General features: G+C 28.0%; 1 protein-coding gene across 1 annotated transcript; it reads right to left on the bottom strand.

The window, feature by feature from the left end:
* Positions 1 to 8132: 8132 nt before the first annotated feature.
* Positions 8133 to 10922, bottom strand: LOC123297525. The gene is made up of 4 exons (XM_044879219.1): positions 10838 to 10922; positions 9749 to 9922; positions 9416 to 9691; positions 8133 to 8871 (listed from the first exon to the last, which is right to left on the bottom strand). Exons 1-4 carry the CDS (start codon positions 10893 to 10895, stop codon positions 8183 to 8185), a joined length of 1197 nt encoding a protein of 398 aa, XP_044735154.1. The 5' UTR covers positions 10896 to 10922; the 3' UTR covers positions 8133 to 8182.
* Between the last annotated feature and the right edge of the window lie 8744 nt (positions 10923 to 19666).

Here is a 19666-nt window from a genome sequence, read left to right on the forward strand (position 1 = left end):
AACTATTAAAAACAACGGTTACAACCTAATCACTGATGTTAAGCAGCATTTAACACACTTAATTCTAGAATGGGTGACCGTTTGAAAACAATGTGTGTTGTTGCTTTGCTTTATTATTTCTAATCGTTTTTTATACACACGTAAATAATTTCAATTTACAAATTACTGAAATATTTTCAAGTTTTAAGTTTTCACTTCCGTCGACAGTCCGTCTTCCGTCGACAGTTTTTTTATACGAATATTTGAAACCTATTCTGTGTTTTCCGAGAACCTTTCGCTAAGCATAAAAAATTTCATAAAAAGATCAAATATAAAGTGGTTCATTGTACACGATAGCATTTTCAAGAATACATAAAAGTGAATTTTTACAGTTGTTCATTCGAATGATACCTCTCCTATTGGTTGAGGACAAACACAAAGTATCAAACTTCATCTTCAAATTATGAGGAGTAATTTAAGAAATGCGGTGGATCGACCAAGACAACTTTGCTTTATCGTACATATTAACTATCTTTTTAACTAAATACTGTTTTTTTTCACTTTAGTTTCTGAGTCTATTAATTATAATTTCAAACAAAACTCATCAGATAATTAATATAAAGGGGATAAAATAGAAAAAAATCTTGCAATTTCGAAATGATATCCAGATGGAAAAAAGCAAGGCTATCTCGATAATTATTGTAAAATTTACAGGTAAAAATTGCAGCTGATGAACTCAAGCGTCAGGGATAACTATTACCTACAAAACACATGTTCCTCTGCCTCAAATACGTTCTTTTAGAATAATTAAATAGAATAAATTCCTAATTGAAAAGTAATATTAAAGGATTTTCAAATTATTATTTCCATATCCCACTTTCACCATATTTTGTAACTGTTGACACGCCAGGCGAGTAAATTAAATCACCTCTTTGTCATTTATATATAGAGGTAAAAGTACAGGAATAAACATCAACAGTAACTGTAAATTTACATCTAAAACTTCATTGTAGCACAACATAAAGGACACTTAAAAAAACACAGTTCGCTATCATATAGTTACGCCAATCGCTACCAGTCGAGTGTCATCTCACCTCACTTCTATGAAGTTTTTTTTAATGGTTTCCTATATTCTTTTCGAATTGTGTTTGTATATTGCTTCGTTAAGTTAAAGCTTACCTTTCTTGGTATTTTTTTGTGTATTTGTTGTTTAATATTGTGCTAGCTGACTGGTACTTACTTTGTATATAACCGAGTTGAATACAATTTTCTTTGTGCAAAAGAAAAACATGACACAGCAAGCAACACAATACAAGTGAATATTTAAAATGATCCCCATTGAGAATTGGAGGTCATTTCATTTAATTTTCATTACTTGAGATTCTTCTTGCAATAATAATAACATAAGCAAGAGTAAGTGGCATTACAACATTAACTTTTATACACTTTTAGTAAAAGTTATTTTTCATTTTTTTGAATTAAAATGTAATGTATCATAACTACCTTCATTTAAAACTATATACTTGTATTAAAACTATGTATGCTATAAGTATTTATATCCTTTTATTTTTATGCATTCACTGTATATTACACTGAACTCAAAATCTAGCTATTAAAAATACTCAGGCCCTAGAATTTTATACCATGTATATATGAAATATACATAGTATATTAAGTTTAGTCCCAAGTTTGTAAGGCTTAAAAATACTGATGCTACGAAAAAAATTTTGGTATAGGTAAATCGATCGGAAATCGATCCGAAATATCGTTTTTTTCGAAAATTACTCAGCCAATCGCCAAATAAACTCGATTTTTGAATTTCTTGGGTAAAAATTACCTTATAAACTGAGTTTCATCAAATTCCGAAACAAATAATTTTTTACGATTTTTTCGAATTTTTCTAAGGGGTACCCCTTGAAAAAATTGCAAAAAATCGATACAAATTTATCGTCTCCAATTTCGATAAAACTCTGTATATAAGGTAATTTTGACCCAAAAAATACAAAAATCGGTTTCATTTAACGATTGGGCGAATAATTCTCGAGACAATACCGGAAATCGATCCGAAATATCGTTTTTTTCGAAAATTACTCGGCCAATCGCCAAATAAATAATATTATATACTGAGTTTCATCAAATTCCGAAACAAATAATTTTTAACGATTTTTTCGAATTTTTCTAAGGGGTCATAAGGTCATTTGGGTCTTGCTGCGTAGGACCTATCTTGTAAACCGTTAGAGATAGAACAAAAATTTAATATGTTATGGTTATATCAGTTATAGTATCAGACAGAGTAGTCAACACTGTCCATACATGGTATTTCGACAATTAACTCAGTCAATTGTTTGTTTTCTCTTGTTAATACTAAATTTTGGAACTATTTTTGTTGGCTTCTATCAAGAGAAAAAATACAGTGGCAGTTGTTTTATAAATTGGATATAATTTGTATTCGAGCAAAAATTATATTTTTATTTTTTATTTTAATGACGTCATAAAGTTTAAAAATAAGTTTTTTTCATAATACACCCAAATTTTATCCGATTTGACTGAATTGTTTTTTTTTTTTTTTTTTTTTTTGAAAACCACTAATTTTTTGTTACACTTTTTATTTTTGATGTTATATTTAAGCTAACATTCACTTTTGTGCGAAATATCAATACCAGGACCCTACTCTCTTCAAAACTTTTACAGGAAAATTAAATTTGCCCTAAATTTTGTATAATTCCATATTTGGTTTATTAAAATTGAATAAAATTTGGATGAGATAGAGCAAAATTCATATAACGTGACAAAGTAAAAAAATCCTTTTTTTTTTAAAAACACCCAAATTTTATCCGATTTGGGTCATACATTTAGTTTTCCTGTTTTTATTAACTTCCCAGTATAGGCAGTTAGTGTAATTTGTCCGATTTTCGATATCAAAATTTCCAAAATTTTCATGGTTAGAACAAGGCATCAACACCAATTTGGAGAAGTGGTATGTGTGTGTATGTGTGTGTGATTGGGTGTGCTATATCGACTTCGTTGAGGTGCCAATCGAAGCGTATTAACAACTATATGATCGATATAAGTCGGTCGAGTTTTTATTTTTTTTTTAATATTTCTATTTATTATGCTGGCAAGTTATTCATGTGTACTTCATGGGTTACACCAGACCCTACTTTCGTTTCGTTTGAAAAGTAATCTAATGGAGAGTGTTCTTAGCTATGTTTCAAGTGCATGTTTAGGATTCCGTACCCGAAAAATTTGTCGGAAGTTTTTTAAATTTTGTTAATTTCACTTGTAATGTTCAGTTCAGTGGCAGCACGATACATATATACGTTTAATACATAAAGTCATAATATCTAGTAAGAGTTAGTCACCAAGGTAGCAAACGGTAGCAATAATAGTAGTTTTACATTGAATATGCAAGAAAAGTATTATGCACTCACTCACACTCACTACTCGTAGATCTGGATAGTAAATAGAACTTTACTTTATAATAATCGCAGAAACACAGCACTGAAGTTCGAATATTTACAGTAAGATGGATTTGAATGCGGTTTTCCGCACCATTGATTCGTTAGAGCGTCAGGAAATTTTGTGACCTAAATTGATTTTTAAGAAATTAAAAATGTGCATTTTTCATAAATAGTATGCATTTTATAATTGCATTTTAAATTGACCGTAAACATACTTAAGGGGGTTGATAAGCACTAATATCGCGTCTGAATTGGTCTCCGAGTACTTGGTGCCCAGGATAAACAGGATTCCTGGAGTTTTCGTTACTCGAAAGTTTTTGGGGTCGCTTAACACGAATATCAAGGCAGACTTAGTCTCCGAGGTATCTGATGCCCAGGGTGAACAAAATATATCATTTACTATGGGCATCAGACCTGGCAAGCAAAAAAACTCCCAAGTAACGAGTCAGACTGATCATATACAGAATTGCTAGAAAATTTCAGCAGACGGCGGGGACACCTTTAACTTTCATCACTATTAACCGAATTGTGAATTAAGTATATTTACGGTTATTTTAAGGATGTATGATCATGACAACAATGTTTGATTTAAAGGCTCAAAATTTGTTTGTAGGTAGTCTTTTACTCAAAGAATGTGGTTAAAATTTCAGCTTAGGTAACCGTGCAAATTTTTAAGAAAAAAGTCATTAAAAATCGATATAAAATACATTGGCTCTTATGGAGGAATCTCAAAAAACGACATATTTTGGAAGTTTTTGATCATTTTCATTTGGAATGAATGAAAACAAATTAAAAAAAAAACTTTTTAATAGAAAGTAAACATATTAGCAATGAATTAGAAAAGAAAAAAACTAAGTGTCACCGTCCATATAAGGGATGTAAGAGTAGGGTAGATTAAGGGTTGAAATTATTTTTATCTTATTTTCAACTTTGATGATGAATTTTGTTATTACTTCATGAATGTAGACGAAAAATAAGAATACAATTTTTCGATATGTGTCTTGGTTTTCGAAATATCGAAAGCTAAATAATTAAACAAAATTTTCAATTTTCGATATTTTGAAAATTAAGCCAGATATCGAAAAATTTTATTCTTACTTTTCGTCTTATATCGTCAAGTAATAATATAAATTTATCATCAAAATTGAAAATATCTATTTTTAAATTTGTGCCCCCACTACCATGCTCATACATCCTTAAAATGCAAGTATAAAATGCATATTATTTATTCAAATTGGTATATTTATAATTTCTTATAAATCAATTTAGGTCATAAAATTTCCTGATGCTCTAACAAATCGGATTTAGAAAACCGCTTTCAAAACCGCCTTACTATTCAAACTTTGATTGTCTTTAGTGTTTTGTTTCCGCGACTATTCGTGTAGGTATAGTGTCTCCATATAGATATACTAAATTCTGAATAATTGAAGTATATGAGTGAATTGAGACTACATTCTTATTGGATTATATATTTGTAACATAGCATCATATCATATACTTACATTATATTATTATTATATTATACTGCTTTGTTGCTGCGCTCGAAAAAAGTAATCTTACAATTTGGCGACGTTTTAAAATAAATCTTTATGGATTATATATTATTATATGGACGTGATTCAGAATAGTAATAACCTTATGTAATTTAATTACGTCATACATACATCTATTTATACCATACATACTTATAGTACAAGCAATAGAGAGAAACAAGTGAAAATTAACAATTGACTGATATATCCTGTATAGACAGTATTGAATATCACTGTTTGCATTACTTTAGAGTTTAACAAGTACAAACAATCAATTGACTGAGTTAATTGTTGAAATACCATGTATAGACAGTGTTGATTACTCTATCATGTTACACATACATACATAACTGATATTCCTATATAATACCTACATACTATACAATTTACGCCTAATTTGCGCTCTCACGGGTAAACAGTAATGTTTACAAAAAAAAATGCTTCAAGCAAAATTAGGTTATATTTTTATAAGGAATGTTTTTTATATTTCAACTTTTGTTCTATTTCTAACGATTTACAATATCTATTTTTTGGATCCTGGATCACACGGACCCAAGAAAAAATTGCCCTGTGTTGCTCCTTTCGCGAACTCGACCTCACTTTTTACGTCCTGAGTACGCTGTGCAAATTTCAGTTTGATATTTTTTTTCGGTTTTGAGTTATCGTGTTGGCAGACGGACGGACGAACGATTTTTTTATATAAGGAACAATTTATACATTTCTAATTTATTCTATATTTTACAATTTACATGATGTGATGAACTTAAATCAAGTAGTTGGAAAAAACTCGAATCGCAAATAAAAAAGAGATTCTACAGCTCATTTAGCAAATCTTCATACGAACTAAATTAACAAAAAATGAAGGTCCTGTAAGCTTTTACAAAAAGATATTCCTTTTTTCCGTTAAAAACGTTAAACATTTTTCGTTTTTCGTTTTCGTTGAAAGTGCTGTATTCAATGAGCCTGATTCAATAAACAAAAACGAATTCAATCAAATTGCTATTTTATAAACTTCGTATTAAAAACTGAAAATATGCAGAATTTGGTACACTAACTGCATTTAAGTTATTTTCTGATTATGTATAGTAAACATAGTTTTACTTGAAGTTTTTAAAAGAAAACTTTTTTTTTTAAATTTTCATTTCCCCATTTTTCTGAAGCGATTTGGACATGTTATTTTACATATTTTCTACTAGGTACTTATAACCAAATTTCATCGAGCGATTTTTTCTATCAAAATCTTAATTTCCTGTACTACATATTACGTCTTAATATAGTTATTACATATTTTAAGTACATACCTCAACATATATCTTATACAGGTACTATACTTAGTAACGATGATATTATGTATATTATTTGTCTGCATTTTAAGTACATTTTATGTCATTACTAGCTTTTTCCCGCGCCTCGCTCTAGATAATAACTCAATTTAATTAATTCACTAAAAGATTAGTAAGTCATCATTGATTCATTTAAAGAATCATTGATCCATTTAGATAACGTACTTAGTCGTCACTTATCCTCTCACTTATAGATGACCATGGCTCCACATCACAGGAAAAACAGTCTGTGATATGTAAAAAAGCAAATAAGAAAACCATTTTCGTTTAAAGTTTTCAATTTTTACACGTAGTTTCTTAAAATTTCACGTCGAAAGCAAAATAAACCGCATCTTTCAAGGATATGTAGAAGGAAGAAGGTAATTTTTCACATTTTCGGGGAGTTGATACATAAAGAAGTGAAAAACATAGTTTTAACGATGTTGGCTGGATATTTGAACTAAACCATTATTTTAGTAATTAATATCTTTTTAATTACTTAAAATTAATTAATAAAAGTACAAATTCAGTGAGAAAAATTCAAATTAATATGTGAGAAAAATTCAAATTAATAATTCATAATATGTAGCTTGTCAGACTTGTTGACTTATAATACTTATATTTTGTATGGTATTACCATGGATATATACTATAATTACTACATACTATATATAATTACTATATTTATTACTATGTTATAACGGTGTAAACAATGAATTATAAACATAAAAAATAAATTACATGAATATTCAATATTGATGCTCAAATATGTACAGGGTATTCAATCAACTAACTCTTTTAGAAATTTTTACTTATTTATTTTAATACAACCTCAAAATTACCATTTTGTAAGTATTAATTTGGTGTACCCGGTATGAGCAGTGTATACTGTTCTCAATGGATAGTAAAGAATAAAAATATACTATGCAGACGGTAGGTAATAGGTAAAGACGAAGAAACTACGTTGATTTAATCAAAAAGTAAAATAAGTCTTCATAACCCAATAATAATTTCATTAGAAATGAAATACTATATTATATGTATACGTAGATATCGCAGGTTGTGTATTATGTTGGTGATGTGTTTAATAAAGGAAAACTTTTTCCTCACATAAGAAAATTGAATTAAAACTATATTCCAAGTATAAATACAAAATTAAATTGTACTTATTTCATATTTTGAACAGTAAATAAAACATAAACTCACATAGTAGAAAAGTTTTTCATTAAATATAATTTCAAAATAATATTATTATTTTTATACTGTGTATTATTATATATTACCTTTTTATAGTGATGTGTCGGATCAGTAAAATGAAAATCTGCGGATACCATGGAATATTATACATTTAGAACGCCATTTACGATATGATGAATGAGAGAGAAGACTGCCAGTTAGTTCCTATGTGCCCTTGTCTAATCTTTATGTCATTGGCTAGATATTGTTTTCATTATTGCTATTAAGTAAATAGGTTGCTCAAAAACGATTTATGGATTATTATTTAATACATTAAAAGTTATTCAAAAAGTAGAAACGTCAAAAAAATAAACGTATTGTTTATAAAAAAAATTGTCAAATGTTTCGACAGGTACTATTTTATTACTTACTTGTGAAAACTGCTGCCACATATTGAAGAATATTGAAATCTGCATATTAAACACTTTTTCATTTTTCAGAAAAAATAACACAAAACTGATAATAACCTCTTTGTTCAAAACAAATATTAAAGTAGCAGACACAAAATCTCATGCATCATATGATTATGAGATATGACTACTTCCTTAAAGGTTATTTTATGCGATTTTTGAATCCTAGAAGAAATTCTATAACACATGATAGTCTTTTTATTATTTTTTTTATTTTTTATTATTTCAAATTACGAATGCATTCATAGTTTTCTTAGCAAACCATTTACTTGCCCAAAATTAGGTAAATACTTCACGATCGTTTTGAACTCATTAACATCACAGCAATTAACTAATCCGGCCGTTGAATTTTTCCACAAATTCGATCCAAAACCAGCTTTGTCACATACATCCGTACAAAATGATTCCTCGTTTGCACTGTTTGTAAATGGATTATTTAATGCCACAAAAACAATACCATCCTTAGTTTGTGTATGGATTACAATTTTCCATAGATATTTAGGGGCTGGTAATTTTGACCCCGATTCTAAGTAAATATTTACATTTTGATTGTTTCTATTTGGTAATTGAAGCAAATCATGTACTCCACTAATAATTAAAAAGTTTGCACGATAGTTTTTAGCCACAGATCGTGTTAACATTTCCAATTCATTCCAATTGCCGGAATTTACTTGATACCATTCCGGAGCCACGTTTATAAAATGAAATGTGGCTGCTTGCCAATTCTTGTATGGAAAATCACGAACAGGTGCTAAATGTCCCTTAGATAAAAATGAATTGGGATAAATATATCTTTGAGCCAAATCATTTGAATTTAACAATTTGTCAAATGTTGCAATTTGATTTGGTTGTCTATAAGCGCGAATGGGATTTGTTGCTCGTCCTGCACCATTTGTGGAGAAGTATGGTCGGTCCCCTAATTTTTCGGTATCTGAAAATTTACAAAATTTAGCATATCTTTAATAAATATATCATTAACCATGGAGAGTTTATCTTTGTGAACTCCCCACTGAAATTTCATTTTAAACTTTACCTCTCAATAATTTGATAAAATCAGATTTTGATTCATTAATTAATTTTCTACACCCCTATTATTTTCTTATACCTAATTAAAAAACATTTCGTTTCAAACGCTTTTTACCGATATCCGAACTTTAAAATTATTGAGATGATATACTATGTGATATATACTACTAATATGATAAAAAAAAATATTCTAAGCAACTTTTTCTGATAGTTTTTTTTTCGATATCTCAAACCATTTCTGACGCTAGACAAAATATTAAGAATCGGCCCTATTTGTCAATTTGTAGTAGGTGAGTTTTAAGTTCTGATTCCGATTAAGTACCCATCTTAAAAAATGCGACCCATCAGCCTGTATGACTGTGCAAAATTTCAAATCGATATTCCAATAAATTACGAAAATATGAGAGTATCTTCATCTAAAATGCGACATACTGTGTAATATGAAATACCTCTTTGTGCTGTTCCAACTAAAGTATGAATTGCATACATCGCTTCACCATTATTGGGATCATAACAAGTCGAAATTAAAGTCCACCAATAGTTTTGCACACCAAAACCAATTTGTTTAATAACGCCGCCACTTTTACCGCAAGGCTTATTTACGTCACGAACTTCACCCATAATTGGATTTAAACATTTTATGTCGGCTATAGGTAAATTTTGTCCAAAAATATTAAAATATGTATCTCGAGAACAGTAAGCGGCTTGCAAATTATCTCGTGGACCTAATAAATAATCATTTTATTTTTATTTTTTCAACCATACTTTAATGTAATTCTTACTTAATTTAAATCCATTGTTTTTTCCAGTACATGCCAAAACAATTTCTTCGCCAGCATTTAGAATAATTCCACGTTCAGTTGGAAGTAAAAAATGAAGTTGATTATTTATATCTCGTTTTAAATATATTGGTCCGTTTTCATTTGGTAATTTTGTAAATATTCTTATTTGACAACCTGCGATGTGAAATATTATTGCTAGAATTAAAATTTTCTCCAAAATTTTTGTATGGTTTTTTCTACTAACTCTTTGTTAAATTAAATTCTATATTTAGAAAATATTCTCTTATATTACATAACAACTTAATAAAACCTAAAATCGTTGCGGCTAAATAATAAATTACATAAATTAGGATTAAACAACGCAATTTTTTTCTTGCTACAAATGATTCCAAAAAATGTATTGGAACTTCATACGTATCTTGCCAGTATATCCTTTGTAACGCGCTTCCCGCCCTTTTTAAAATTTAATTGCATGTCTAGTTCTACCAAGATTGCAACAACGGGAAACTAATGTAACTATGTAGCAACTGTTGTTTTATGTCAAACAAAACTATTCATCCAAAAATAAATTTTCATTCAAGTTTAAAAAATCATTTAAAAATTATTGATTAAATTAATAATTAAATACACCTGGTTGATCGACCAGAAACACCTGATTAATAAAAAACAAAAAAAATAATAAACCATGCATATTCACGTGAATTTTGTTAATCCATAAGGCGTTTAAGATTTTCAGATGATCATGATTTTGTCACCACAATTATTATTGAATTTACACCATTTCAACACATTCCCAAAAAAGGATAGGGCGACGTAAATATAAAAAATGTGGAACAATTGAACAATGTAATGTACGTATATAATAACACGATCATCATAGTCAAAAAAATGGCCAACCTCGGAATCGAACGGAATAAGCTTGGTTTTTTTTACAAACATTTATTTTGATAGTGCAGATGTTGTCTGAAAAGTCACATATACTACAGACACGTTCGCGCGGCCTTAGATGTTCATGGATCCCGAAAATCAGTTTTTTGAAAATATCTCGTTTCCTTTAAAAATGTATTAAAAAATTATTTTATTACTTACCTTGACAATGAACATAACCAAATGCTACACTGATCAAAATAATTATTTTTAAAACCATCTTGATAGACTTTAAAATCAAAATCTACTACTTTATACAAGATTAAAGTGTTTAAATACTAAAAACACATTTTATTGTACTTAACATAATAAACATAAAAATATCTAATTAATATTGAAATTTATTATTTAAAAATACCGAATGGATAATTCACAACATCTCTATGCTACAATTGACGCCAGATATTTTAATTGTAATGTTTAGAAAAAATAATACAGATTCCATACTGTGTTTATTGTCAGTATTGTTTAATTAGTATTTATTTGGTTACATAATTGTATATTTATTGTTTTTATTTTATATTTCCGTCTATTCATACATAATACATATATTGAGTGTACCAAAAAAAACAACGCATTATATTAATCACAGATTGTATTATGCCTCTTAAGGGAAATAAACTCAAAAAATTTGCTTTTTATACCATGTATATATGAAATATACATAGTATTATCAGTTTAGTCCCAAGTTTGTTTATAGCATGTATATATGAAATATACATAGTATTATAAGTTTAGTCCCAAGTTTGTAACGCCTAAAAATATTGATGCTACAAAAAAAAATTGGTATAGGTGTTCATAAAATCACCTAATTAATCCATTTCCGGTTGTCCGCCCGTCCGTCCGTCTGTGGTCACGATTACTCAAAAACGAAAAGAGATATCAAGCTGAAATTTTTACAGCGTACTCAGGACGTAAAAAGTGAGGTCCAGTTCGTAAATGAGCATCATAGGTCAATTGGGACTTGGGTCCGTAGGACCCATCTTGTAAACCGTTAGAGATAGAACAAAAGTTTAAATGTAAAAAATGTTCCTTATCAAAAATTAAACAACTTTAGTTTGAAACATTTTTTCGTAACACAGTTTACCCGTGAGGGCGACAATTAGGGCGGAAATATTATAATATGTACTATACTTGATTATCAGTTATGTATGTGTCACATGTTGGTATATGTAATGTGATAAAGAAATCAACACTGACTATGCATGGTATTTCAACAATTAACTCAGGAGGCGTGTTTAATATTTTAGCACTCTCGGATCATTCATTAATCACGTAAAGATCTTGAAGGGGAGATAGTTTAAAAAATCTCTACATATCCTTATCTGGGGGGCGGGGGGTGGTTTAAAAAAGGTAATAAACTTTCTACAAAAATTACATTTCAACAACCTTCTATACAAAAATTATTTTTATTGTAATGTGCTAATTGGAGAGTACTAATTTTATGAACAGATCGTACTTTTAGTGCAAGAAAAGAGGTCAAGTAATTTTTTTGATCAGTTCAGGATTTCAGGGCACTTCACTTTAAACCTTCATAGTTGTTAAATTATTAAAGACTTCTGCTTTTACCGCTGTGTACATAAACCAATATTTTTCTGTGAAAAAACAATTTTGCAGGGTCTAGCTAACACAAAGTGTTGATCTTCCAGAATATTTTGAAGCGTAAAAAATGAATAGTTAGCTAGTGCCCAGACAGATTTCTTTTGTTTTCTTGTGGGAAGTGAATATATTTTATCGACAACTGCTTACAAAAAAGGAGAGATATAAAAAGTCCTTCGCCTACCTAATTTAATATGTGCACCGTGTAACTTTTTGTGAAAAATTGTTAACAATTAGTGAAAAAAAAAACTGAAAATTAGTTTTTCGAAATATTCAAGTTTCTGTTTTTTCACTCAATTTATATGTTACCGTGAAATTCATTGAAAAATAATTAATAATCTGAAATAAAAGTACTAGCAGGAAAATCTGTTCTTAAGGCAGCAAGTAAATACTATGATTTAAGACTAATGTTTTCTAGCTATACTTTAAATTTTTAAAAAGTCAAATACTCATTTTATTGAATTAAGGATGTTGCCGCCAATGTTAATTTTAGAAGAATGCACAATCTACTTCCAGCCAGTGCATAATTTACTTCCCCCAAGCTAAACGATCTCCTCAAGTAAAAATACTTCCTCTATAAATAAAATTACTATTTAAATTGGCAAAAGCTATCAGCATAATTAATCAATATTTCTTACTTTTAATGGCTTGAGTTCCAGGCAATTAGCTTTATAACTTACATTAGTTTAATTCTTCATTTCAAAAACTAGCATTACAATCTGAGAGGACACATTTCGAAGTATATTTTTTGCGCATCCCATATAAAAATTTAATCTTTTTAACATTGGTACTCTATGTATGAACTGAATTAAATAAAATGATTTGTATAACTAGTTCAGATAAAATTTATTTTCTAAAATATTATATTACATTTATTTTCATTTTCTCAATGTTAACTACTTTTCATCTATGTGAAAAATGATGAACTAAAATTTAATAAAGGTTTATTTCTAGGATAATATACAAACATATTGATTACTGCATCTTTCAGCATTTATAATAGATAAAGAAAACTTAATTATATTTCCAAAGATAGAAAGGACAAATATATTAACGGTACTAATAAATAATTTAAATACTCATTCTATGGACAAAGTAAATTCATGTGGCCATCAATACCTACCTATTGAGTCCAATTTTCCAATTTTCCAATACCAAACCCGTCGATTTTGAAATTTTTATTTTTTCTGCTATATTTTCGAATAAAAAGAAGTTCACGTAGTTGAAGTCTTAAATAATTTCTATGATGGTGTCTACCTTTAGAGTAAATTGAGGGGCACGCAAGTTAATCTTTGTATCTTAGACGTTGATTACTCATGGATATTAATATGTTCTTAGTAGGCTATTTGTGAAGAGTGCTTTTTAGTTAATGCCCTATTGTTCTAGTGTATCAATTTATAATATGTTCCAGAAAAACCCTTAGCCGCCCTTTAATAAGATCAATGTAGTATGAGCTAGTTTTAAGCAAAACTTTGATCTTCAAGAAAATCTAAAAGTTAATTCAAGTTCTTAAATTAGAAGGGATAGAAGACATCTTTAAACTATAAGTTTATTCCTTTATAAAAAAAAACTATAGGTAATTTTTTGCTTGAAACATTGTTTTTACATGAGAATCGGTTTGTAAGAATTTGAATCCAAAACTATACATCCAATTTCTGCTGATTGACTGACTGCATTAACTGCATACCAAGTGCCAAGTGATGGATTTATTGCTTGAGGAATCCGTAAACTAATTCTTATAACTTCTATAACTTCTAATTCTTATTTTTGTACCTGACCGTCTGAAACATGTAAGATTCCCGCCCAAAACCGCTTTGAGTCAGAAAACACACATGAAAAATGTGGTTCCTAGCCCACTAAGTTGGAAAATTGAAACTATTTTCGTTTACATACACATGCATATAATCCAGCTTCATGCAAATTTTCTGTCGGAAGAGATTTTACTGAAGCGAAATTTATTGTAAGATTACATGCTTTCATTCACATGCAACGATTTACTTTAGTTTGCACAAGTCAATTGCTGCAAATTGCATGTATATCTAGTAAAATGCCAAGGAAAAAAGAAGAACCTTTGGCATATGTACGAACAAAATATCTAGTAAAAAAATTACATGACTCTTGAATTGTTTATTTTAAAGTGTAGCCTACGAATCTATTTATGAAGAAAGTATCTAATATTAAAACAGGTGAAGATATACTTGTCTAAATGGTCGTATTTATATCCTCTTTTTCAACACGCTTATATTAACATCACCTGTATTAATGTATGTTTGTATTTAACTCTCTAATATCATACCCATGCATAGGATATCATCAGTTATATACATTTATTATACTACCGATAACCATACTATACATATATACTTAGAACAAGCAACAAGTGTGTTTTTTAGTTTTTTAAACTATATTCTTATACTATTATTACGAGAGACTAAAATAATAGATTCATAACAATAATAGTTTTTTTATTAGCATATAGGCGTTTTGAGCTTAAACAACCCATGTAGTGACCTTAATTGACAAAAAAATGTGGGAAAACTGGTGGGAAAAAATTTGGTTCCGAGTAATTTCATACAGTATTATTATTGACTTTATATAAATAAGATTGGCTTTAAACAAAGTTCCCATATAGTATTAAAAAACTATTATTGTAATGAATCTATTATTGTAACTTTCTCGCAATTATAGTAAAAAAAAAGCATATATAAACACGACCTTTCAGGCGAGTATATCATCATCTTTTTTATTATTAGATACGTTCCCCGCAAATGGTTTCGCACGGTATACTTTAAAATAAATAATTCGAGAGCCATACAATTTTTATATCACATATTTTCTTCGTGTATACACCTTATTTTCGTGAATTTGAGATTACACACTTCAAGATCAAAAAAATTTTTATATTTTCCTAGTCACATAAATGATTTTGGTGAAGTTGTGATAGATCATTTTGGTGATAGATGCTCTGTGGACGAAATAAGACACTTTAAGAAAAATAAAGTCTAAATATTTTATGGTACTTTGAATAAATAGACATGATGTTTCTATGTATTAAAAGTCCGTAAAACGACACAAAAAAATTCAATTGAATGGGTTGTTTCTTTAATATTTTGTGTATTTGTTAAATATATTTTATATAAATAATGTTTATCAATAATAATTAATAATAATAATAATTAATAATAATAATAATAATAATTAATAATAATAATAATGATGTAATAGGCAGTTAAAAAAAGCATAAAATTTTTTACATGTGGTGTTCATTACGTACAGTTTATATACAAATTGTTTAATTTTTATTATAAATATTATTAAAAATTAAATGAAATAATAATTGTTATTCCCATATATTTATGCTCCAAATAAAAAATATATATTGCACACATTTTAATTCACAACAAGATCAGATTCACGTTCAATCTATAAGTTAGTCTCTACTATATAATTTCGATTAATTGACCGGATGCTCATAAAAAGAAAGTTTGGAAAATAGTTAATTAATTGTTCCTTACTAAATATTCCTTACAAAATTGCACAATAAAAATTTACATAAAAAAGCCTACACTTATCACTTAAAATTTGGTAAAATATTTAATCTTTTTAAACTCATTAGAAAGTAGTTAAAAAGAGATGTTACAATAAAGACCATTCCTGAAATACGTCACAAGCAGGGGGGGGGATAATCATATTCCTTCCTTAAGGTCACGAAAAGAGGCAGGGAGGGAAATTACTGTTGAGGAAACGTGACATTAACAATTTATTGCCAATTTTATTTCAACTTTTCTTAACTTGTTGGTTTTACAACTATTTTCCTTATCCCACGTTATTATTCTGATTTGTTTTCTGGTTGGAAAATAAAACCAAAAAAAAAAATTTTATGTTTGATCATTTAAAAAAATTGTGTTGTGAAAGTTATAAGAAAATAAATATCCTGATCAAACCAAAGTAATGTACGCACATATTGGTTTGACTACTAAATCAGAAGATATGATACTCAAAAATTATTTAATCATTTAAGCAAAGTAAAAATTTTATTATTTTGATATCAATTTTCTTGAATAAAATCTAAAAATCCAAAAACATTGCGATCTTATTTCATTCTAATTTTTTATCATTAATCGAAATTATATAGAAAAACAATAATGAAACAATAATTAGATAAGTTTTAATATACACATAAGACAATTGTAGCTATAATTTGACTAAATAACATTTCACACAAAGTACTATAATTTTATTAATTATATTACAATGTTCTTCATCCAATATCCGAACATAATTAATTTTAATTCACTTTTAACACTTTGCTCTGAATGCACAATTTTGCTCTAAAAGTGATAGTCATTAATACAATCTAATATAGAACATATATACCGTGCTTTATGCCTTTGCAAATGGTAATAAGTCTTTCCTGATCAATAATTTTAATCTTACAAATTTCTTATTCAGTCGCACTTACAAATATTTAAACTTTCTTCAGTTATTTATCATTGGCCATCATATTTTCAAAAAATTTGAAAGCATCACAACAAATTAAATAAATAGAAAATCACATTTTAAAATCTAATTTTGCATTTTTTTTTAATTACATATAATATTATTGCAGATACCCAAAAATTTGATACAAATTTTATACAATTGGACGTTTTGTAGAACTTCTAATATTGTAACGAAATGTAGCTCGATTTATGTAAAAACCTACAATATGTTTACTAAATTACTTTAAGTATTAATTTATCAATTTCTACGGAAATTATGGATATATTTATAATATGCACGGGAGGAAAGCCTAAGACTCTCCAAAAATAAATCATTACATATCAAAGCGTAATTTGTAAAAAGAACTTGACGGGTAAGTAACATCCAATTAGTTTTTAGAAAAAATGGAAGAGACAGCATCTAAAAAAATCATTTTTACATTCATTTATAGAGATGTGCGATGTATTTTCTTTCCAAAAAGATTCAAAGGAAAGAGGGGATAATCCTGATGTTGAGTTGGCCATATCATCCATAAAAATGTAAAACTAGACTTGATACCATGGTAAAATTTGAAATTGAAATTAAAATTGATTTAAAAATGAAGAAGTTATAAGCAATCAAAGAATAGTTGTCCATCTTCTTTTAACCAAACAAAGTTTTTTATTTAATCTCTCATACTGTTTACGAAATTATGTCCTTTGTAATAAAATTTCAAAATATTTTTAGGCTTACAAAAAACATTCTAGGAAATTCAAAAGTTATTTTTTAAACTTTTTCTAAATTTCCGTGATGTAGTTTTTTTCTGAGCAATTGCAAATATTACTCATAAAAGATTTATGTATTTAATGAAATAATTGATACAATCCGTGATCCTATCTGCGATCTTCCTTTTTTTACTGCCAGAAAATTTGAGAAAAGAAATATTTTCTTGAACTGTCATTGAATGTTTATCTAACATCATAGAATGTTTATATAGTGAATACTTTTCTTCTTACGATTAACACTTAGAGAGAAAAACTAAACTTTATAAAGCAATAATATTGATCATATTACATACTATCTTACAAATGTTTCATGATTTTTATAAAAAGTCTTTTAATATCTCTTTAAAAATGGCATTATTTTGAAACGTGTTAACCCTAGTTTAAATAGTTAAATATATAAGTTATCAGAGTCGATTCTCGGAGGAGAATCAATTAATAATTTAAGAATTATTTGATTTTTTTTCATTAAAGCGCCATTTCTGTACTTATTAGCAAAACACTGGAGAGGCTACAAATAAATTTTGCACCCTATATCTTGATAGAACCGCCTCTGCAAATATTTTACCTATCGTAACGTAAATAATTAAATATATGACACCAAAACGGTGCTTAGTGGTACTGCTAGCACCAAGCTCATGGATTACTAGATGTGATTGAACTTATAACTGTATGTTGGTTAAATGTTGGTTATTGTTTAGTAAATTTAAATCCATATGTTTCCGTCCAATACATTTACAAAAAATCCTTGAAATTTATGGATATCTTACCAAATTATAAATATTTCTCATGGAATAAATAAAAACAATCTGGGGTTATTTTTCAGTGCTATACTTCATTTATATTACAGTATCTAGATAAAAATTTTGATTTCTTTTAATACGCATTTATTGCTGTGTCATCGTAAATATGTGTTCAGTGTTAAGGGTATTCATAAATCTGAGACTATTTAAGGTAGTGCGAGCGCCCAGGCAAGTTTAGACTTGTGGTTAAAATTATTTGTACCTTACTTTCAACTTTGATGATGAATTTTGTTATAACTTCATGAATGTAGAAAATAAAAATTTGTTTTTTCGATATCTGCCTTGGTTTTCGAATTATCTGAAGCTCAATAATTAAGCAAAATTTTCATTTTTCGATTTTTTGAAAATTTCTCCAGATTTCGAAAAATTTTATTCTTACTTTTCGCCTTATATTGTCAAGTTTATAAAATAGTTCACCATCAAAATTGAAAAAATATATTTTTTTGTGTCCCCTTCGTGCTCATACCTCGTTAATAAGTCGAGCACAACGGGTTTTTTTTTCAATAGTAATTTATTAAAGTTTTAACTTTAATTTAAATAGTTTTTTTTAATCCACTATAGTTTTGTAAAAATTTATGAAAACAAACCATCCATCTACCGTTTTCCCATAAGACCAATGTTAAATATGCCTTTTTTGAAGTCATTTATTTCTTTAAATAATTAGGCAACACCCCCCCCCCTTAAAATTTTCAGAATTGATTTAGAGTTAGTAAAACTTCATATAAGAAAATCAAACCATGGTGCTCGTACATCATTAAATAAAAATAATATTATTTCAAGCTTAGTATAATAAAGTTCTTAATAAGCTCATACGAAGTTACAACCGAGTGCTAGGTAACTTCTTTGCCATTAACTTCGTCCAGGGACTATCACATACATATCAGACGTTATCTGAATATTTACTACTAAGAGGATTGGAAATTAGCAGGATTAGCTTTGCCCAATATTCTTTAGCAATATATACAAGCACTTTCAAAATATTGACTTCTTAGTAAAGAAACTTTTCGCGAAGAATCATTGAAATAATTATATATATATAACTAGAGGTTTCGAATTTTCTTATTTCGTATCAATATTTGTATCTAGATTCATGTTAAGAGCCTTTAATACAGCACTGTAATCCCTTCATCGCATCGAATTACACGTATAATCTTAATAATTATTTTTGTAAATAAAAATAAATATTAAAATTATTAATTAATTGTTTTGTCTCATTTTTTGTAATTATAACTAATTATATTTTAATTAATGAATAATTTTAAAAAATATTATTCCAATTTTATTAATTAAAATTAATTCATTTATATGTTTTTATTTTTGTTAAATTAGAAACGACAAAAGACCAA

Source organism: Chrysoperla carnea, chromosome 4, assembly GCF_905475395.1.
Source record: "Chrysoperla carnea chromosome 4, inChrCarn1.1, whole genome shotgun sequence".
In the NCBI taxonomy this organism is placed as follows: domain Eukaryota; kingdom Metazoa; phylum Arthropoda; class Insecta; order Neuroptera; family Chrysopidae; genus Chrysoperla; species Chrysoperla carnea.